The 23,314-nt window shown below is 42.3% G+C and overlaps 1 protein-coding gene across 2 annotated transcripts in view; it reads left to right on the forward strand.

Annotated features, from left to right (window-relative positions):
• Positions 1–3,137: 3,137 nt before the first annotated feature.
• MYOZ2 (myozenin 2) overlaps positions 3,138–23,314 on the forward strand; it is a 42,281-nt gene continuing 22,104 nt past the window's right edge. The window contains exons 1-2 of one of the 2 annotated variants that reach the window (XM_007672950.4): positions 3,138–3,285; positions 3,921–4,009. In XM_007672950.4, the coding sequence (XP_007671140.2) occupies positions 3,934–4,009 (76 nt within the window). In that variant the 5' untranslated portion in view covers positions 3,138–3,285; positions 3,921–3,933. Of the gene's footprint in view, positions 3,286–3,372; positions 3,395–3,920; positions 4,010–23,314 lie in introns of those variants that run through there. The other variant, XM_007672956.3, reaches the window with a different exon arrangement.

Here is a 23,314-nt window from a genome sequence, read left to right on the forward strand (position 1 = left end):
ATTATTATTATTACTACCACTACTATTAAGTGGCAGAGCCAAGATTAGAACCCAGGTCCTTCTGACTCCTAGGCCCGCGCTCTACCCATTAGGCCATGCTGCTTCTCCAGTTGTTAGCTTCCTTGTTTTTAGCTCACCTCCCCTACTGGGTGACAGAGCTAAGAATGTTTCCTGTCCAGAAGAGCACAGGTGGAAGCAGGGACATGCTCAGGTAGAAGGGTCCCAAAGTCTAGGGAATTGGCCACTGGCTAATGGCAACTGTGGTAATTGTTAAGTGCCACGTACTGTATTGAACAGTCAGTTACTTGGATTTATGGAGTGCTGCAAGTGCCAGAGCAGGAACAGAATCCAAGGCCTCTGAGTTCCAAGCCCGGGTCTAAGTGGAAGCACCATGACCTAGTGGGAAAGAAAATGGGGTTTGGAGTCAGAGGACCCGGAATCTAAACCTGACTCTGCCACTTGTCAGCTGTGTGACCTTAAGGAAGTCACTTCAATTCTCTGCACTTCGGTTACTTCATCTACAAAAATAGGAATTAAGACTGTGAGCCCCAGGTGGGTCATGGACTGTGGTCCAACCCGATAGGGACTGTGTCCAATCTGATTTGCTCTTATCCACCCCAGTATTTAGCACAGTGCATGGTGCATAGTAAGTGCTTAACAAATATTATTAAAAAAGAAAAGAGTGTGGTTTGGCTCACTTAACCCTGTAGCAGTGCATTTGGTATGAATCAACACAGAGACCAGCACAACTGAGAAGCAGCATGGCTTAGTGGAAAGAGCCCGGGCTTGGTAGTCGGAGGTTGTGGTTTCTAATTCCAGCTCCGCCACTTATCACTTCACTTCTCTGTGCCTCAGTTACGTCATCTGTAAAATGTGGATTAAGACTGTGAGCCCCAATGTGGGACAACTGGATTACCTCGTATCTACCCCAGCACTTAGAACAGTCCTTGGCACATAGTAAGAACTAGTCTCTAGTCTCTTCATCCCCTCTCAGGGTGGCACCTGGAGAGTTTCCAGTCCTCCACCAGTCTTGGATATAGGAGGGAGAGTTAATCAGAGGCCTGTCCATTCCGTACCTGGCTTAGGCAGTGGCTAGCAAGTGGAAAGCAATCTGCTACAAGTTAAAACTCACCAGTGCTGGGCAGCAGTGGCATGGGAGAGAGTTGAGGATGAAGTCGCAAGTTTACTGTGAGGAAAGAGGCGATGGTAAACCACTTCCGGATTTTGACCAAGAAAACTCTCTGGATCCTCTACCAGAACGACTGCAGATGGAGGTGCGGCGTTCTGGGAGAGATGTGTTCATGCAGTTACATTGCGTCGGAGACGACTCGACGGCATAAGACAAGTGCGCTGTGGCAGCAAAATGACTATCTCCTTATTTAATCTCTACTGTCATTAAGTAGAGCATGATAGAGCTGCCTCTCAGCACTTAGGTACCTATCTATACATTGGATATTATAAATTATTGATTTATATTTTTGTCTGTCTCCCCTTCTAGACTGTAGGCTCCCTGTGGGCAGGGAATGTGTCTACTATCCTCTCCCAAGTGCTTAGTGCCGTGGTCGGCACACATTAAGGGCTCAATAAATGCTACTGATGAGGATGATGATGACAAAGAGTTGAATGTGCATTTTAAGTGTCATCATAAACCTGACTTTGTCTTATACAGAAAGAATTGTGTTGGCCCCTTAAAAGACTGATATAATTGCTTCAATGTTCATTATTTGTGTCGGGAAGTTTGCAGATGAGAGTTGTGCTTACCATGTTTCTGACTCTCCTAGCAATCCTCTGGTTATCTTACTTTCTTCTTCAGCTTAAATAGTATCTGAAACCCAGAGATAGGAGCAGGGTCACCTGATAAAATATGGAAAGAATAATAAAGGCAACATGAATGCAAAGCCATTATAAGAGGAACAGCTTCGAACTGGGTTGTTAAAAACAGAAAGCATCCTCTTCATTTTAACTCCTCTTGATTTTGGAATCAAAGATGGCAAAAATATGATCAAATCAAGAGCAGTACACCGTAAGCTCCTTGTGGGCAAGGATCATGCCTACCAAAATTCTGTTGTATTGTGCTTTCCCAAGTGCTTAGAATAGAACTCTGCAACCAATAAATGCTCATTAAATGCCACTGATTGATTGACATGAATTAGGTAATTTTAAATACTGTGATGTGGAGGTCAAGAATGTATACCATTTTGAAGTGGGCATATGAGTCAATTTCAGGTGACTTTAAACCCGTCTAGCCTTAAGTTGTATGATATGGATAGTAATGTGTTGGAGGGTGAATAATAAAAACTTCAGTGCTACACTTTGTTTCTCAAGCCACTGGGAACAAAAATATCAATTGTGATCACTTGGAAGAATCAACTGATCAATCAGTGGTATTTTGGGGGCACCTCCTGGCAGTAAAGTGCTGTAGAGAGCTCTTGCGTGAGTTCAGCAGAAAGGAGCTTACAATTGAATGGGGGAGTCGGACCCAAATTACTTATCCGAAACAGGAGCAAGAGGACAAACAAGAATCTAGAAGGTAGTAGTATTCATTCATTCATTCAGCAGTATTTTTTGAGCACTTACTGTGTGCAAAGCACTGTACTAAGCACTTGGGAGGAGTACAATATACCAATAGACACAGTCCCTGCCCATGAGTAGAATAATATGTGATGATGAAATAGCTGAATCAATACTTTAATATAACCAAGCCATATGTATATGTTCATAAGTACTGAGGAAAGGAAAAACTCACTCCCGAGTTGACTGAGAGTTAACTCATCAGGATTCAAAGGTTGCTCTGAGATAAACTTAGTGGGCTAAATTAGTCTTGCCATTCACCACTTCAGTGGCAACTGAATCCTGAGCACCAAACTGGGACAAAATGATAAAGTCCAGTCCAGTCCATTTGACATAACCTCCCATTCCTGGGGTTCTTCCCTACACATCCACTGAACCCCGATTCACAAAGCGAAGCCAGGATGGTCCGACAGGACAGCGTTCCATTCGGTCACACACCGGGAGGCGAAAAGGAGACGGAGGCTGCAGCTGAATACCCCTTCTCCAGGAAGATATGAGTGGTTGAAGTGTGAGCTTCTATATATAGCTGGTTGATGTCAGCTGGATGCCAGGCTCTTCAGAAAGCCTCAGCCCTCAGTTTGTGTCGGTACTAGGTACCATGCAGACTCAGAAACAAGGATAGATAACTCATCACCCTCGCCCATAGCCCAGACTCCAGAACCTTCACCCCCAATAGGGATTCCTTTCCTACTGCACAATAGGGCTGAAAGCACGGTGAGTAATTTGTTTCCTAAAATGCTTTGTTGGTCTCGGTCCTGTGCGGAATTTCCCTCCTGGAGTCACTGAAATGGGCATTCTTTTCTCTGGACTGATTGTCCCCAAGGTACCACGGGGAGCAGCCTGATGGAAACGGGCGCCTTCCTAGTCCTGCACTGGGGTGGATTACTTGAACTGGCCCATTCTGGAATGCTGTTTTTTTCTCCCTTTCACTTTTGTGTTTCAATGAAGTACTGGAAAATCTGGGCAAGGGAGGACCAGCGGAAATGAACTGTGGGTTTATTGGTTTTATAAGAAGATCCAGAGAGTGGGTGGAAGAGGGTGACTACCCTGGAGTTGAGAGTGCCGGTCGGTGTGCAGTGAAGAACAGGATCGGAATTACCGAACGTCAATTGTTTTGTCAATGAGGCATCATATCCCTCTGTGTGTATGCATGTGTGGATGGTGGGGGGAGTGGGGGGATGCAGGGCATTTTATCAATTCCCAAATTAGCAATGATATAAAATAGAAAGTGTCTCTGATAGGGACTCTTGATGCTCTGGTATAATTGTTTTAAAGATGATGCTTAGGAAATAGCACTCTGCTTGGTTTTTTTCTCATGAGTTTGATATCTTTCTTCTTCTTATTAACAGCAAAGCAGTAACCATGTTATCACACAATGCCCTGGTGAAACAGAGAAAGCAGCAAGCATCTGCCATTATGAAGGAAATCCATGGAAATGGTACTGAATTAAAACTTTCTTATTGTCTAGCTCCCAACTTTTTAACTTTGGTTTGCTTTCCTTCTATTATCTTTCCTGGGTTGTTTCAGCATAAATAATCTACTGCTGGAGGGGGGAGGGGTGAATGGCTGCCTATGGTAACTAATCCTTTTGTAGTTGTCCTTTTTCATTCTAAAGCTATTTTCAGATGAACAACTGCTCTAAAGGAATGAAGCAATCGAACAGCTGATGTACATTCTGACTGGATTGCCTTTCAGAGTTCAATTTAGAGTTAATATACCCTCTGGACTCTATTTTGTGGGGCAAGTTTGAATGTTACCATCTCAGCCTCACTGAATGGTCTTTTGGCCCATCTTTTCTTTCTCTTATGTAAACCATTGAGAAAATACTCATATTTTCCTTTTGTTTCCCTTTCCACACATGCTGCTCACCGGGCAGGGCTCCTACTTGTCCTATTTCTCCTTGTCTCCTTCCATTTCTATTATTCTCCTATTCACTGACTTTGTACAATTTTCAATTTTCACATGTTGTTTGGCAAAATGGTATGAGCTCGATACTTGTTTCATCTCTGTGGCATTTAAAGAGCAACAGACAAGAAGGAGATCTGTCCCCAGAATTAGGTGAAATGTTCTTCAGAATTCTGCTCTCGTATTCTTTCTTTATGAAGCCCCCCAGCCCACATCTAACCCATACAGCTCAGCGGCCTAATAGAGCCTGACATTAGTTCTAAAAAAAATCAACCACTAAGTATACACCCAGCGGAATCATCAATATTACAAATTTCAGCCTCATAGAGTGTGCTTGCTCTTGGAGGGCAGGTGTGAGCTTTTCCAGATATCCAGTGGGAATGTTCGGGTAACTTCATAAGGAGCACAGACCTGAGTGTCACTCTTTGACTTTGGTGGCTCCAGAAGAATTATAGGCAATGAGGAGCTCTTTTCCGTCTCTGCATCTCCATATCTAAAAAGCAAGCTGACTGGAAGCCAATTGGAGATTTCTCAGATGTTCCTCATATGATGTAGCTGTGCCTGAAGTGTCCTAGTATTAGGGATTTGTTTCCTCTTCATTGGAATACAACTCAATAGAACATGTGCATCTGCTAATCGGATGGATCACCAATGTTCTGGTGAAGGAGTCCAGTTTTACCAAAGAACTTTAGAAAAAGACCATCCATTCTGGATAAAATAGGAATTGACCAGAACTTGTTCCTGAGCAACCTGTATCTAGAATGATAGTTGGATAAATAAGGAATGTGTCTCCCAACTCTGTATATTGTACTTTCCGAAGGGCTTAGTACAGTGCTCTGCACCTAGTAAGCACTCAATGAATTCTGTTGATTGACTGATTTCCCCCTTTTATTTACAATCTCCTCAGCATTCCCTGTTTCTGTTTATAAGGAAAATAGTCCTCGTTTGTTTTTTGTTTTTTCTTTCTCTGATGAGCAAGGCCAAAGGCAAGCGAATTCATTCATTCATTCATTCAATCATATTTATTGAGCATTTACTGTGTGCAAAACACTGTACTAAGCACTTGGGAGAGTACAATACAGTGATAAACAGGCACATTCTCTGCCCATAATGATTTTACAGACTAGGGGGAGCTTATAGTCTAGAGCTAACATCTTGAGACTTCCACCCATGGCTCCAGATTACAGAGAGCTGTAAAATTTTGTGCCCACAAAGACATCAATCAATCAACGGTACTTAGTGAGTGCTTAGTGTGTGCAGAACATTGTATGGAGAGTTTGGGAGACAATTCCAAAACATCATTCAGAATAATAACAATAATTATGGTATTTGTACTAAGTGCTGGGGTGGATACAAGCACTGTGCTGCATAGGGCTCACATCTCAATCCCCATTTTACAGAAAAGGTAACTGAGGCACAGAGAAGTGAAGTGACTTGCCCAAGGTGACACAGCAGACAAGTGGAGGGACTAGAATTAGAACCCAGGTTCTTCTGACACTCCCAAGACGATGCTTTTTCCACTTGGCTACACAGCTTTGCTATATCCTTGCTAATGCTCATATTCAAGCAAGAGGCATATGAAAAACATGGAGGGCAGAATAAATATTACAAGTAAGGCTAGGAGGCATAAAAATGCTTCTAATAGCCCACACCCTGGGTTCTGGCCATTTAAAGTTTGATTCACAGCTCCCAAACTCTTGGAGGGTTTCCAGTTATCTTAAGCAGAGTCACATGTTATGCTTTTGTTTTGGGTGTAAACTATTCCAGATAACAGCTTCAACAATCACAGACCTTTCTCCACTCCAGTAGATAAAATAGCTGTTGAAGCTTTGAAGGGGTTCAGAGTCCCTTTCTTTCTTTTTATTTTTTAATTTCCTCTTACACTTTATGAGCTCTTACATATGCCTGCTTGAGAAAAAGACTTCAGTATTTAAAAATCTAGGAGAAGTTGCATGGCCTAGCAGATAGAACATGGGCCTGGGAGTCAGAAGAAGCTGGGTTCTAATACCGGCTCTGCCATTTGTCTGCTGGGTGACCTTTGGCAAGTCACTTCACTTCTCTGTGCCTCAGTTACCTCATCTGTGAAATTGGGTTTAAGCACTTAGAACAGTGCCTGGCACATAATTTTGTTCAGAACCCTTCCTTGAGCAGATATAGATTTGCAGTCTGAAATAAGGTTGTGGTTTTAGGCCAATTCTTATGGGGTAGGATTTTTACCGCACAGAAGCTATACTACAGTTAGCAGGGTTTTTGTAGTCCAATAATCTAAGCAGTTAAGAATGCAGAAGCAAAGTTACAATTTCTTCCAAAGGGAGACCCTGATTCCTCCTTAACAGGAAGGTAGTTTCTCTGATAGGACTCGCACCAGAGTATTTGTTGGGAATGAGGAAAAAGGCTATGTAATGACCTGAAAACCTAAGATGCTGGTGTCTGCTTATCTCTCTGCCCCATTGCAGCTAATGGAACCACCAAAATTTGGTAGTAAAGGACCATGTGATAATAGACCATGTGACCTATGTGATAATTCCCCAAATGGTGGTCCCTGTTCCTGCGAGGACCCAAGTACGCAGCCAAGCCTAGGGTTGATGGGGGAGTGAGGAAAATAAGGGGAAAGTTTTGTTACCATCTCAACTTCAGTTACTGAAGCATCAAGGGGTAAGGAAGGTGGGGGGGATTCGTCACTGCAGGAATTCCACTCAAGGGGAACATCCCCTCTCTCTCTGTACCTGTTATTGAGCTTTGCTGAGCAGATGGAAAGAGCTAGAAACAGAGGTAGCAGGGAGTAGTAGTAATTATTTTTATTAATAATCAAAATTATGGTTTTATTAAGCACCTGCTATGTGCCAACTAAATGCTCAGATGAATGCAAGACAATCAGGTTGGCCAGAGTCTCTGTCCCAAAGAGGCCTCAAAGTCTGAGGAGGGAAAACAGGAAATCCTCATTTAACAGATGAGAAAACTGAGGCACAGAGAAGTTAAGTAACTTGCACAAGGTCACAAGACAGGTGAGAGGCAGAGCTGGGATTAGAACCCATGTTCTCCAACTCTCAGGCTCACACTCTTTCCCCTAGGTCACACTGCTTCTCTACTATTGATCACCTCTACTGAATGCAATGCACTGTACTAAACTCTTTGGAAATACAAGAGAAGCCCAAGATATTTTCCCTGTCACAAGAGGCTTATATTCTAATGAGAGAGGAGCCCCAGAGAGCACCAAGAATGGGCAAAATAGGCACTGATTATCCTGCTTTAAGGTGGAGCCATCTCTGGGTCACCAACTCCGGATTTTATTATCAAAAATTAGTGGCAAGAAGTTTTACAACCACTGCTTTTGAAACTTGGGAAATTAACTGAATGGTGAAAATACCCTCAGTTCAGAACCCTTCCTTGCTCTTTAAAGTGCAGACTATTAATAAATACAATTAAAAAAAACAGCATATAGCATCACCATTCATATTCTTCAAAAACAACATGATGTGGTACATCCCTTTTACTGTTTTAAACAAATAGTTCAAATAAATATTTTATTCTGTAATGAAAGGTAAATTTTATAGGAAAATTAAAAAGGGAAACAAAATTAGAGATCTCCGAAAATTGTAGGCCATTCTGCTGGCCACCCCACCATCTGATCCTGGTCAGGATTTAGTTGGGATATTATGTAAACTTGACTTAAATTCCTTCAGGGCAGGGATTGTATCTTCTAAATTTGCTGTCCTCTCCCTCCGGGCTTAGAATAGTCTGAAAGCAGACTATTCAGATGCTCTTTAAAAATAAAAATTTGATTTCTTTTTAATAAACTACTGCCTCCTGGAAAGCAAAGTCTAATGTCTATAATAAACCTAAGCAGATGATAGGTGGTTAAATTATTCAACATCTGTAAAGAAATCATTATCTTGTGATTAGGAGAGCTGTGACCCTGAGTTCTAATCCCAGCTCTGCCACTTGTCTGCTGTGTGACGCTGGGTGAGTCACTTTATTTTTCTGTGCCTCAGTTTCCTCATCTGCAAAATTCAGATTAAGACCCTGATCCCCATGTGGGACGTGGACTGTGTCCAACCTGATTAACTAGTATCTACCCCAGTGCTTAGTACAGTGTGTGGCATAGAGTATGCACTTAACAGATACTATTATTTTTTAAAAAGTGACAGTGGAATCTGAGAACTGTTCTAAATCAGTGTGAGTTCCAACCCGTACTGGCCCCAGGAATAAACTTCTACTTCAAACTCCCCTGTTTCTCAGTTTACCTATAGAATGAGAAGGATAATGTTGATTTAAATAATGGCACAGGTATTGTGAAAAATAATTGGGAAGCATTTGGAGATGAAAGATACTCCAGAGCCAGAGACTCTTATTCATTGCATGATAATCATATTATTAACTGTGATTAAGTGTGTAATCAGGATTAAGATGAACAGATAGCAAGATGCAGGGCAGGCTGGCTTGAATAAAGAAAGTCCGGTATTAAAGTTTAAGGGGGCAGCCCCAGGACTGTTTGGTTTCCATTAACCCTGTGTCTAAAAAAAGGGAACAAGGGCAGACTCACTATACATTAATGTGATCACATTTTAAATTACTGCCTCAGTGAATGGGCCTTCAAAGCACCCTAATTATTACCTTGGAGTGAAAATAGAACACAGCCCACCTTTATATTTGTATACATGGATCTGATGATTCATAAGTATCAAACACAAAAAGCTGTTTTATCATTAATGATCTGAATTGTCTTTCTTAACAGCATAACTGCTCATCCCCTACTTCCTGTGGTGTTTAGGAGGCCTAGCCTCAGTTCCTGAACAAAGAGAAGCAGCATGGAGTAGTGGATAGAGCACAGGCCTGGGAGTCAGAAAGTCATGGGTTCTAATCCTGGCTCTCCTGCTTGTCTGCTGCTTGACCTTGGGCAACTCACTTAACTTCTCTGTGCCTCCGTTCCCTCATCTCTAAAATGGGGATTAACACTGTGAACCCCAAGTGGGACAGGGGCTATGAGCAACTGATTTGGTTGTATCCACCCCAGCATTTAATACAGTGCCTGGCACATCCCCAAAAATAAAATTAAACAGCCATCACAGTTAGCATTTTCTTTCATTTCATTAATCCAGGGGTGCCAAAGGAATAGCAGGGAGCCAAAAGAGTAAAGAAAAGGATGGAGAGATAAAAGATGATGATGCAAAAATATGAGGACTAGACTGTAAGCTCACTGTGAGCAGGGACTATGTCTGTTTATTGTTATACTGTACTCTCCCAAGCATTTAGAGCAGTGCTTTGCACACAGTGAGCATTCAATAAATATGATTGATTGACTGACCAAAAAGATAGCAGAGGCAAAGAAATTAATCAGTAGAATTTATTGGGCACCAGCTGTGTGCAGAGCACTGTTCTAAACCCGGAGGGAGAGGAACAGCAAATTTAGAAGATACAATCCCTGCCCTGAAGGAACTTAAGTCAAGTTTACATAATATCCCAACTAAATCCTGACCAGGATCAGATGGTGGGGTGGCCAGCAGAATGGCCTACAATTTTCGGAGATCTCTAATTTTGTTTCCCTTTTTAATTTTCCTATAAAATTTACCTTTCATTACAGAATAAAATATTTATTTGAACTATTTGTTTAAAACAGTAAAAGGGATGTACCGCATCATGTTGTTTTTGAAGAATATGAATGGTGATGCTATATGCTGTTTTTTTTAATTGTATTTATTAAGTGCTTACTATGTGCCAAGAACTGTTCTAAGCCCCGAGGAAGTTGGACATAGTCCTGATCCCACATGGGGCTCACAGTCTATGCAGGAGGGAGAACAAGTATTTAATCCCCATTTTACAGCAGAGAAAACTGAGGCACAGAGAAGTTAAAGTGACTTACCTAAAATCACCTGGCAAGTAATTGACAGAACTGGAATTAAAACAGACAGGTATTATGAATCTCTAATCCATTTATTTATATTCATGTCTGGTGCTTTTTTTGATGCCTGTTTCCCCTCCTCTAGACTATAAGTCCATTGTGGGCAGGGATTGTCTCTCTTTATTGCTGAATTGTATTTTCCAAGAGCTTAGTACAGTGCTCTGCACACAGTAAGTGCTCATTAAATACGATTGAATGAATGACAATGAATGAATGAATGAACATATCCTCTGACTCCCAGGCCTGTGCTCTTTCCATTAGACCATGCTGCTTCTCTTTATAATGTCAGAAGACTGTCCTATTGTACTTTCCCAAGCTTCATACAGTTCTCGATTCCACTGACTGATTGATTGATTAATCAGAAGTAAGGGTAGGGCCCTCTGGCGACAAACTCTAAGTGCTCTGGATTTCTATATGAAATTCATCAAAGTCATCCCATTAGGATGCACACAAAAGATATTTCTGTTGCTTCCTGGTCATCCAATGGGCATCTGGTATTTGTGGCCACCCTTGCAGTCTTAATCCTCAATTGTCTCTTTAAACTTCTTAATTCCCAGTTTTTGATTAGCACCAGGCACCACTACCATCTTCTATCTGTGGCACACTGAAATCCTGATTACACACTGAGACAATTTATGATACGCTTGTCATGTCATGAGTAGAGTTCCTAGCTCAATGGCGACTTTCATCTCTAGGGCCCAGGACTGCACAAGCGTTCATTAATTTTCAAATGCCCTCGTAATTAAGGACTATTCATTCATTCATTCAATAGTATTTATTGAGCGATTACTATGTTCATTCAATAGTATTTATTGAGCGTTTACTATGTGCAGAGCACTACTAAGCGCTTGGAATGTACAATTCAGCAACAGATCATTTAGGGCTTTGTTCTTGCAGTGTATTAAAAAGAACCCCAGAGAGCCCCAATGAGTTAAATGTTCTTCCTTCAGTCAATCATTTATTGAGCACTTACTGTGTGCATGGAACTGTACTAAATGCTTGGGAAAGAACCATAGAGTTGGTAGCCCACAAGGAGCTTACAGTCTACAGGGAGAGACACATTAAATCAGGTAGGGACGGGGAAACAGAGTACTAGAATATTACCATAAGTATTATGAGGCTGGACTATCGAATAATAATTATTATGGTACTTGTTAAGCACTTAATGTGCTCCGAGCACTGTTCTAAGATAATCAGGTTGAACACAGTCTCTGTCCCACATGGCATTCACGGTCTAAGTAGGAGGGAGTAGGATTTAACCCCCATTTTACAGATGAGGAAACTGAGGCCCAGAGAAGTTAATTGATTTGCCCAAGGTCACACAGCAGATAAATGACAGAGCTGAGATTAGAACCCAGGCCCTCTGACTTCCAGGCCCAAGCTCTTCCCAGTACACCATGCTGCTTCCCAGGGGAAGTATTCGAGGGTGCTTAAGGGGTACACAGCCAAGTTAAATGTTGAGAGTCATAGAGACATACATGGTAGATCTGGGATTAGAAAAAGATTCCCTGATTCCCCAGTCTTTGCTCTTTTCACTAGGCAACCTAGTTTCAGAAGCTCTAATTATGACTACAAAATATAACTTAACCTTCCAGAAACCACACTTTCATTCATTCGATCAATCAACCATCAATCAAATGTATTATACTCTCCTAAATGCTTAGTACAGTGCTCTGCGTACACAGTTTACACTCAATAAGTACCACTGACTGATTTATTGAGCACTTACTGTGTGCAGAACACCTTACTAAGCACTAGGTAGAGTATTATCATTATTATTATTCTTATTGTATTTGTTAAGCACTTACTATGTGTCAGGCACTGCTCTAAATGCTGGGGTAGATTAAAAAATCAGATTGCACCCAGTCCCTGTCCCACATGGGGCTCACAGTCTAAGTAGGAGGGAGAACAGGTATTTAATCCTCATTTTTCAATTGAGGAAACTGAGGCACAGACCCATATGGTCCACTCACATGTCATCTCTGGTTTTGGTGGTTGCAGCAGGGCTGTCCCATGGGGCGATGAGGCCAAGTGAAATGAAGGGGAAGCAGAAGCACCTTGATGACTGTCAGTCTTTAGTTCTGCTTAGACATAGCAAATGTGTAAAATGGTCTGGGTCCTCTGATGTGTCAGACAAGCACTCCCTCTAATTATAATAATAATTATGGCATTTGTTAAGCACTTATTATGTGCCAGGCACTGTACTAAGTGCCGGGGTGGATACAAGCAAATCAGGTTGTACACAGTACGGTCGCACACGGGCTCACTGATCTCAATCCCCATTTCACAGTCTCAATCCCTCTGAGGCCCAGAGAAGTGAAATGACTTGCTGAAGGTCACACAGCAGGCAAGTGGCGGAACCAGGATTAGAACTCATGACCTTCTGACTCCCAGGCCTGTACTCTGTCCACTATGCCGTGTTGCTTCTCCGCTTCTCTGTTGCTTCTGTGGCCTCTGCCTCCCCTCCTCCCCGCCAACCACCAACCCTGGGCTGGAAAGGAAGAGGCATTCACACTTCTTCTATGGCTCTCGTGCCATTTTAGGAACTTGTCCCATGCCAGAAGCCAGAGCCCCTGGGCCTGAGGAACTTCACTTCACAGTCTTCCAAACGATCCTTTTGAAGACACAGCAGAACACTTCCCAGTTACATGCCAAGCACTGTCTGATTGGCTGACTGGGAGATGAGGCGGGCTGGTGTTTGGCCAGGTGAGGCTCTACTCATCCCTCTTAATTCCATCCAGGGACTTATACTTCTCCACCTCAAACACTCCATAATGTATGTGTCCACATAGTATGTACTCCATGGGTATACACATACTTGTCCCCCCTGTTTTCTCAAGTTAAAAAGTTTAGTGATTTGCTCTAATGAGTGCGGAGTCTCTCTCATCCCACTTTGACATTATAAAGAACATTCAGTTTCCCACAAAGCAGTGAGAAACTGAGGCCTCCTTCAATGAGCCATGCCCCACTGGCCATCTGAAAACCTCAGATGGATCCTGAATATCACAAGTTGGCAGGGGAAATAATTCATTTTGTTCAAGTTTTGGTCTCCATATATTTAGCTATAAAACTTTCATGGAGGACTGGAGGTTTAAAATTATATTTCTGAAGACTTTGAAATATGGAGTTCCTTTGAGCTCACATTCAGTAACAGATGACCGGTTTTGGTTTAAAGTGAGTTTCAGAGTTTAGTGGAACTAATTCAGCTGACTGTGAGTTACATACCTAAATCTGAGCACATGATGTTCACCAATGGCTTTTCCTAGGGGCACGTATTCTTCGAGTGGTCAGAAAGTATTAATTAATGATTAATTGATCACCCACGTAATTAATTTTCCTTGAAGTGAAATGGGACTTGTAGATTCCAAAAGCTATGCAGTGAACCCTTGTAAGAAAAAAGTTATGCAAATATTATTCCAAATAGAGGTTACTATTAAAGCCAAATTGATCAAAAGCCATGGCGGGGGGGTGGGGAGCAGTGTTCTGGGTCTTAAAAGCAAGTTTCATATGTAGGAATTTTTCAGTCATGGGAGGTATGTTAAAATTAAATTTAAATTCACTGGGGTTTAGAGTAGCAGCGTGGCCTAGCAGAAAGGGCACCTGCTTGGGAGTCAGAGGACCTGGGTTCTAATTCTACCTCTGCCACTTGCCTCTGCATGAACTTAGACAAGTCACTTCACTTCTCTGTGTCTCAGTTTCCTCTTCTGTAAAATGAGGATTAAATACCCATTCTCCTTCTTATTTAGTCTCTGAACCTCTGACTCTGAACCTCAACTGAAACAGGGACTCTGTCCAAACTGATTATCTTATATCTATCCCAGTGCCTAGAACAGTGCTTGGCATATAGAAAGTGCTTAACAAATACCATAATAATAATGGCTCTCATTATTATTACTATTGATAAAAGATTGGTGCATTATAAGATAGTGTGTGAGTAATAGTTAGCATGAACTTCCTAGCTGTAACTGAGTCACCAATTAGCACTGACGAACAAGTAATAATAATAATAATAATGGTATTTGTTAAGCCCTTACTATGTGCCAAGCACTGTTCTAAGCACTGGGATAGATATAAGGTTATTAGGTTGTCCCACATGAGGCTCACAGTCTTAACCCCGATTATACAGATAAGGTAACGGAAGCACAGAGAAGTGAAATGACTTGCCCAAAGTCACATAGCTGACAAGTGGCAGAGCTGGGATTAGAACCCACGACCTCTGACTCCCAAGCCCGTGCTCTTTCCACTAAGCCATGCTGCTGAAAATCAAGGAATACTTTTTTTCTGATCCGTTTAAAAAGAATATCATCTATGACCAGGAAAAAAAAATCCAGGAAATTTAATATGCTGATAAATCTACATTTCCCAAAGTCTAGGAGTAAGCATTCTATTCAAATCTGTAACCACTCATGCCATTCTCCTGGCAAATCGTCAAGTCCCATCAACATCACATAAGTCATGTAACTACTTCAATATGCAAGTGAAAAATTAAATAAAATCTGAAATCTATGAGATCTGAGCTATTTTCGTGTTCTTTATTATTTTAGTACTGTACATGTACTGAACTCAATATAGAGGTAGGTATATTCCAGATTTATTTCATTTCAGTGGGACTTTGGAAGAACCTTTCATTCTTTCAGGCATTGCAAAGCCTTCGGGTACATTACTGCTGCAGTATTCTCGTGCCCTGAAAAACTTCATGCTCCTCCTAATTTACCTTCTAATTTACTTTTCAGGAGTGACTCAGACTCAATCAATCAATCAATGGTACTTATTGAGGGCTTACTGTCAATAATATGTATTGAGCGCTTACTGGGTGCAGAGCACTGTGCTAAGCACTAGGAAGAGAACAATATAGAAAGTTGATAGATTTTCCCTGCTTTCAGGAGCATATAGTGTAGAGAGGCCAGGACCTAAGAATAGGGCAGGCGTACATATGGAGAGACAAAAGACAATTTCTCCAGAAGGTCATTTTATGGTTCTGGAGAAAGCCACAACAGATCCCCTAGGACTGGACTGAGGACATCATTTTCTCTTCCCCTCTCTCTTCTGGAAATAGACTTCTAGGTAGTGAGCCTCAGGGACCCATAGTGACTGTTGGGCATTGATGCAGAATGGTTCTGGGGCTGTATTAGCTACACCCTCCAACAACATTGTCAGGTTAAGCACCAGTATTTTTTTCCAGTTTGACTAAGTGCTTTCTCTGTGCCAAACACTGCTAACTGCCCTGTTAGGTACAAGATGAACATTTTTACCTACTGGTGCCTGCAGTCTAAGAAGGAAACAGAACTGGGGTCTTATACTCATTTTTCAAATGAGGAAACTGAGGCCCAGGGCAGTGACGCGACTTGACTAACGCTACGCAGCAGACCAGTGGCAGAGCTGGTAGTAGAATCTAGGTCTCCTGATTCTCCGTTCCAAGCTCTTTCCGCTAGGCTACTTGTGGTGGAACATAAAGCTGACTCATACAACTTGACATCCAAAGGTTGGGATGAGAAGCCTTTCTCCACTTAGGAAGCATCAAGCTCAACTAGTACTAACCAAAACATCATCATCTAGTGAGCACCCATAACCTCTGACTCGAAAGTCAAAAAGAAAAGGTTTATTGGTGTTCTGAGCAGTTGCACAATGGAGGGAGATATGCCCTTTGATTAGTTACCAGCTTGTTAGGAGCCACAGAAATCAATATCTGCTTGCATCTCTAAGTTAAAATTTTTCATAGTATTTGTTAAGTGCTTACTCTGTGCCATGGACTGTACTAAGTGCTGGGGTAGATATAAGGTAATCAGGTTGGACACAGTCCATGTCCCACATGGAGCTCACAGTCTTAATCCCCATTTTACAGATGAGGGAAGTGAGGCACAGAGAAGTTAGGTGACTTGCCCACGGTCACCAGCAGACAAGTGGCAGAGCTGGGATTAGAACCCAGATCCTTCTGACTCACAGGCCCATGCTCAACTCCTTAGGTCACGCTGCTTTTCACGCGGCCTGACAGTGTTATTTTCAAAGGGTGATCTAATCCAGCAAAGTCAACTGATACTAAATTGAATAGAAATAATGAGGCTACTTCCCTCACTTGTCCCAAAGGTTAGATTTACAGGGTTGTTGGAGCAAAAGTGTCACAGCGATAGGCGGGTTCTCCAAAACATTTATCCCAGGTAATGCCACAAAACCAAACTCAGAAGTCCTTCAAAATGCAGGAGACTCTAGCCCACTCACCAGTGACCTTGAACCAATGACGGCAAGTTATTCAAGAGTCTGTCTGAGAATTTTTATGGAGCGCTAACTCCATAAACACCCCAAAGAGTTTAATTTCACAATTAAATTTATGGCTCTAATTCACTAGAAATGACACTAGTAGGAAAGTATGCCTGATGATATTATTTTCAAAGGGTGACCTAATCCAGCAAAGCTACGAGTCGAAGAAAATGGAAAATGAATGGGGCATATCGCTTACCAAGCGTCAAGATCATACACGATGTTAAGGTCTACACCAGGGCCCTGATAACTGGCAGCGGACAGCTGAACCTGGCTTCAGTGTGGTCAGTTGCCAGCCTTCCACACTCCAGAAGTTTCAGTGATGAGAGGTTCATACAATGCAGTCCTAGCCCTGGCTGTTCCCATCATGCTCCATGAACTAGCCCAGACATTCCGGAATCCCGTGAGCCATGTCATCCCTGTCTTTTCCCCCACTGCCATCATCGCAGCTTAAGTTGCAGTGGCTCCAACGGACAAGAGGGCATTTCTATCCTAGTCTGATTTCTCAGCCTGAAACCTTTCTTGACCAGGATAGGGATGCCACAAGTATGAGAACAGGTGGTTTTTTGTTATTCAGGGTTGATGACCTAGGTTAAAAATGCCAGGCCCATTTTGAGGCTTCCCCTGAAGTTTCTCACACACTCAGACCTAACCTCCCTTCAGGCTGTGAGTCTACTCTATGGTCACTTCCACAGTTCCATGAGCCTTTCCACTAGGCAGAGTAAGGTAAAAGAGATGAAACTCCATCAAATCCAATTTTCTCCTTGTAAAAAGGTGTGGAGGGGTGACAGGAGGCTCACATGAGCTTCCAGGGCATCGTGCATTTTGATGTCTCAATTATCCTGGATACTTGAAAATAGACTGAGAACAGTGAGATTAACAGAGGTCACCGAGTAAAGTAGCTTCCCCAACTCCTACCCACCTCAGGAACTCTCTAGGTGTTATTTAGTAATCAGGGTACTTGTTGAGAGCCTATTGATGGATCAATCAACCAATCAATGGTATTTATTGAGCTCTTACTGTGTGCAGAGCACTGTACTAAGTGCTTGGGGAGTACAACACAACAGAACTGGAACACGTTCCCTGTTCACAAGGAGCTTGCAGTCTACTGGGGGAGGCAGACATTAAAATCAGTTATGGATATAATTGTAAGTGCTGTGGGACTGAACCAGGGGTGAATATTAGGTGCTTAAAGGTTACAGCTCCAAATGAATAGGTAATGCAGAAGGAAGAGGGAAAAGGGGAAATGAGGACTTGGTTGGGGAAGGTCTCTTGGAGGTGATGTGATTTTAACAAGGTGTTGAAGGTGGGGAGAGTGGTGGTCTGTCAGATATGAAATTGGAGGGAGTTCTGCATCAGAGGGAGGAAGACGGGGCAAGGGGTGGGCAGTGAGATAGATGGGAATGAAGTACAGTGTTGGCTTTACAGAAGCAACACATGCAGACCAGGTTGTAGGAGGAAATCATCATGGTACCGTGGAGGGGGTGAGCTGATTGAGTGCTTTAAAATCAACAGTATAGAGTTTCTGTTTGCTGGGGAGGTGGATGGGTAACCACTGGAGATTTTTGAGGAGTCAAGAGATGTGAACAGAGCTTTTCTGAGAAAACGATCTGGGCAGTAGAGTGAAGAATGGTCTTAAGTGGCAGGGAGGTCAAGGAAGAGGCTGATGTAGTACTTTCAACAGGATATAAGGGCTTGGATCAGCATTGTAGCAGTTTGCAAAGAAGCAGTGTGGCTTAGTGGATAGAGCATAGACTTGGGAGTCAGAGGATCTGGTTTCTAATGACACACATCTGCTCTGTGACCTTGGGCAAGGCACTCAACTTCTTTGCCTCAATTATCTCATCTATAAAATGGGGGCTAAAGCCATGAGCCCCGTGTGGGACATTGACTGTGTCCAACCGGACTAGCTTGTATCTACCCCAGCACTTAGTACAGTGCCTGGCACATGGTCAGTGCTTAACACATAACGTAAACAGCAAACTAGCACTAAAGTTTGGATGGAGGGGAGAGGGTGGATTTTAGTGATGTTGTGTGACACTCAGTGTACTGAACCCTTGAGAGAAAGTTCAACAGAAGCCAGCCCATGTTCCCTGCCTACAAGGAGTTTACTTTCCCTTAACGTTTGGAAGTTGGGCTAGATGTACGAGTCCCAAGTCCTCAGGACCAGGTGGGCCAGGCCAAAGCCAAACGTAATCCAGCTTGAACCAGGTTTCGAACATGTTTTAAGCAACCCCTAACTACCTGACAGGCCTTGTATTTCCCCCATCTATAATTTAGCTTAATGCATGCCTCCCCCTGCAGACTGTAAGCGCCTTATGGGTAGGGCTTGTGTCTACCAACTCTTGTTATACTATACTCTCCCAGGTCCTCAGTAAAGTGCTCTGCAAGGACTCTACCATACAGAATCACCCAGTTTCTGCTACTGCCTGTAAGTGGGCTTTCGCTGTGCAGCATCTGAGAGAGAGATTAGGGAGCCAAGGTAGTGAGTGCAGAGGGCTACTTCATTCTTCCCTTGCCCACATCCTATTGGCTTTCCCATAAGTGTCCGACTCGGCCAGACTGCTGCTGGCAATAACAGGAGTGAGAAGGGGTTAGGAATGAGACCTCCCTAGTTCAGAACCGGTTGGAGAATGGACAGGAGGAAGTTAAAACATTCAGTGAATTCTTCAGTTTGGTATTTACTGAGGAAAAATGTTAGAGAGGTTTACACCCCCGAGTTGTCTTAGTTCAGAGGAATTAGATCAGGTGTGGAAAACACACAGGGCCTTTTAGATTGGGTTTATAAATCAGGTGTAAACAAGACACCAAGACAGGGTGGCATCCACCCAAGAGGGCTGAAGGAACTCAGTAAGTAAGCTGCATAAGTTCTAGAAAGAATGGGTAACTTCTTATTACCAGAGGCCACTCTCCTGGACTAGTGAATTATACTTCTCCTGGCAAGAATGAATACTGGGAAAATAATCCCAAATCCCACTATGTGATGACAGGCTCTTGAGGTCTCAGTCATGATTTGTGAAAGAAAACTTGACATCATTGATGATCATTCCCTCAAAACATCATTGGTTCATTTTGTGGCAGCACCTAGAAATGTCAACAAAATCCTACACATTCACCAGAAGGGTAGAGAGACTAAGCAAAAAGCATAGTTTTGCCACTAAATAAAATCATGGTTATACCAGCAACTGGATTAGTATATCCAGTCCCAGCCTTCAAAACCCATCAACAACCACTCAGCTAAAACCAGGCACTTAGAACAACAGTTCAGCTCCGTTAATCACTTAATGTCCTCTTTGGTCAGGAAGTCTCTCATCCCGACCTGAGTCATAGAAACAAGTCCTGAAAGAACCCCAAGAAATAGCCACACAGTTTAAGAGAAAGAGCCCCACATATTAGAAAAGGAGATGAGAGAGAAGGAGGAAGCAGAGAGAAGGGTAGCCAAAATCATCAGTATAGGCCAGCTCACCAAAAGGGATAGACTGAAAAGATTAATTAATCAATCAATCAATCACATTTATTGAGCACTTACTATGTGCACAGCATGTACTAGGGCTTGGAAGAGTACAATATAACAGTAAACAAACATATTCCCTGCCTACAACGAGTTTATAATACAGAGGAGGAGACAGACATTAATATAAATAAATAAATTATGGATACATACACAGTGCTGTGGAGCTGGGAGGGGGGAATGACCAAATGTAGCAAGTCGGGGTAACACAGAAAGGAGTGGGATAAGAGGAAAGGAGGGCTTAGTCAGGGAAGACTTCTTGGAGGAGATGTAATAATAACAATAATAGTAATAATAATAATGTTGGTATTCGTTAAGCGCTTACTATGTAGTGCACTGTTCTAAGCTCTGGGGTGGATACAGGGTAATCAGATTGTCCCACATGAGGCTCACAGTGTTCATCCCCATTTTACAGATGAGGTAACTGAGGCATAGAGAAGTTAAGTGACTTGCCCACAGTCACACAGTTGACAAGTGGCAGAGTCGGGATTCGAACCCATGACCTCTGACTCCCAAGCCTGTGCTCGTTCCACTGAGCCACGCTGCTTCCCCTGATGTGCCTTCAATAAGGCTTTGAAGGGGGGAGAGTTATTGTCTGTCAAATAAGCTCTTGGAAGACTAAAATATAACAGTTGGTAGACATGTTCCTTGCCCACACTGACCTTACAGTCTAGAAGGGGAGACAGACATTAATATAAATAAATAAATAAATCATGGATATGTACATAAGTGTTATGGGAGGGGTGAAATAAAGGGTGCAAATCCAAATGTGAGGGTGAGGCAGAAGAGAGTGGGAGGAGAGGAAATGAGGGCATAGTCAGGGAAGGCCTCTTGGAGGAGATGTGCCTTCAGAAAGGGTTTTGAAGGTGGAAAGAGTGATCATCTGTCAAATATGAAGGTATTAGGACTAACAAAGGTGGAGCGAGAACTGATGTGTGGTTTACAAAATCATGAAGGATGTTAACAGGACAAATACTAGGGCACCTTCTAAAGCTTGAAAGTGTTAGGTTTCGTTTTGTTTTTTAATGGTATTTGTTCAGTGCTTACTATGTGCCAAGCACTGTCCTAAGTGCTGGGGTAGATACAAGATAATCAGGTTGGACACAATCCCTATCGCACGTAGGGCTCACGGTCTTAATCCCCATTTTAGAGATGAGGTAACTGAGGCACAGAAAAGTTAAATTACTTTGCCAAGGTCACACAGAAGACAACTGATGGAACAAGGATTAGAACCCAGGTCCTTCTGACTTCCAGGCCTGTGCTCTCTCCATTATGCCATGTTGCTTCTCAGCACAAACCTTAGAAACACCTTTTTCACACAGCACATGGTAAGCATTGTTCAATCCAAAAAAAACCAAAAACCCATCAGTTTCAAGACAGATGTGGGTAATGGTCTATTAGTGGGAAAGTTAGGAATGCTAGATGGTCTTTCCAAAGCCATTATGATGATTGTCAAGAAGCGCTTATGACTCCTCCATTGTCCTTTACTGCTATCCAAAGCAGACTACTAGATTGATCTGGCCAATATGGCATTGGTTATGGTGTGGTTTAAGAAAATAGCCTAAAGGAAATAAGCTGAAGTAAGGGGAGTCCATGGAAGCAGGAAAGTTGGATGGAACAGGGTTCAAGCAGCAGAGAGGGAAAGGAGCGATGGGAAGATGGGAGAGGGTGGAAGATTAATGTATGGCTGGGAATAAGAGAAGGAAGAGAAGAGAAGGAAGAAGAGAAGACAAGAGTGGAAAAGTCACAAGGAGATAAATCAAGACAATCTGATGAATTTTTCATATTATTGCTAGTCTCCATATTGTTCTTTTCAGATTTATAATTTGCCAAACTTTTTTTACACTCTTGCTTAATTACTATTTTTGACATGTAAGTCTGCAGCATGCAGAGATCTACTTTTAAATCCTAGTGGAACACAGGTATAGATCTCTGTTTTCACAAAAGGAATCTGAAAGTAGTCACTAAAATCTTTCAAAATGCATATGAGTTACTTGAGTAAGATCTTAAGCCAGTCATAGTGAGAGCAAGTGTGAGTTATTAATTATTAAAGATTCTCAGTTTCCTTAAACACAAATAGATTCATTTTGGGATTCTTATTTCAGCATGAATTTCAACTGGTGTTTTTAACATTCAGTGTTACATATACTCCTAATGATTTAGTATTTTCAAATGCTGATCTAATTGCCAAATAAATAATCTCCCAGGGTATAAATCACTAATCACAAAGCAGAAATGAAGACTCTAGAAGGAAATTAAATCAAACCAGATTTTACAAGCAAAAACACACTGCTGGTAAGCTGAGGAAACCTCATATTTCTAGGGCAAATTGTACATTATCACAAAAACTCATTTCGTCGGTATGATTTAGATATTGTGCTCTGAGAACATGTTTCTTACAATAAAAAAAGATTTACTTTGCTGTTGCTCTAAAATATGTTGCAATTGAATGAAGGCTCTTGAGAACTGATTTGTTGTGGTGTTGTGGTAACTGTGGCATTTGAGCACTTGCTATGTGCTAAGAACTGCACTAAATTCTAAGATAGATTCAAAATAATCAGCTTGGACACCATCCTTGTCCCATATGGGACTCACAGTCAAAGTGGGAGGGAGACAAGGAGTCATTTATCTCTCCGCTGACTCCTCACCCATGTCCTGTCTCTGGCCTGGAATGCCACCCCCCACCTAAAATTCAACAGACTCCACCCTCCACCCTCCTTCGAGATCTTATTGAAGGCACGCCTCCTCCAAGAGGCCTTCCCTGACTAAGCCCCCCTTTCCTCTTCTCCCACTCCCTTCTGCTTCACCCTGACTTGCTCCCTTTGTTTCCCCCCACCACCAGCCTCATAGCACTTATGTACATATCTCTCATTTATTTATGTTAATGTCTGTCTCCCCACTCTCTAGACTGTAAGCTTGTTGTGGGGAGGGAATGTGTCTGTTTATTGTTATATTGCACTCTCCCAAGGTTTTAGTAAAGTGCACTGCACACAGTAAACTCTCAATAAATACAATTGAATGAATTAAATGCCTGAAAGAACAGGTATGGAATCCCTATTTGACAGATGAGAAATCTGAAGCACAGATTTAATGACAGTTAAATGACTTTCCCAGGATCACACAGCAAGAAGGGAGTGGAGCTAGGATTAGAACCCACATTATCTGACTCTCTG

The sequence above is a fragment of the Ornithorhynchus anatinus genome, chromosome 12 (genome assembly GCF_004115215.2).
Source record: "Ornithorhynchus anatinus isolate Pmale09 chromosome 12, mOrnAna1.pri.v4, whole genome shotgun sequence".
NCBI lineage: Eukaryota > Metazoa > Chordata > Mammalia > Monotremata > Ornithorhynchidae > Ornithorhynchus > Ornithorhynchus anatinus.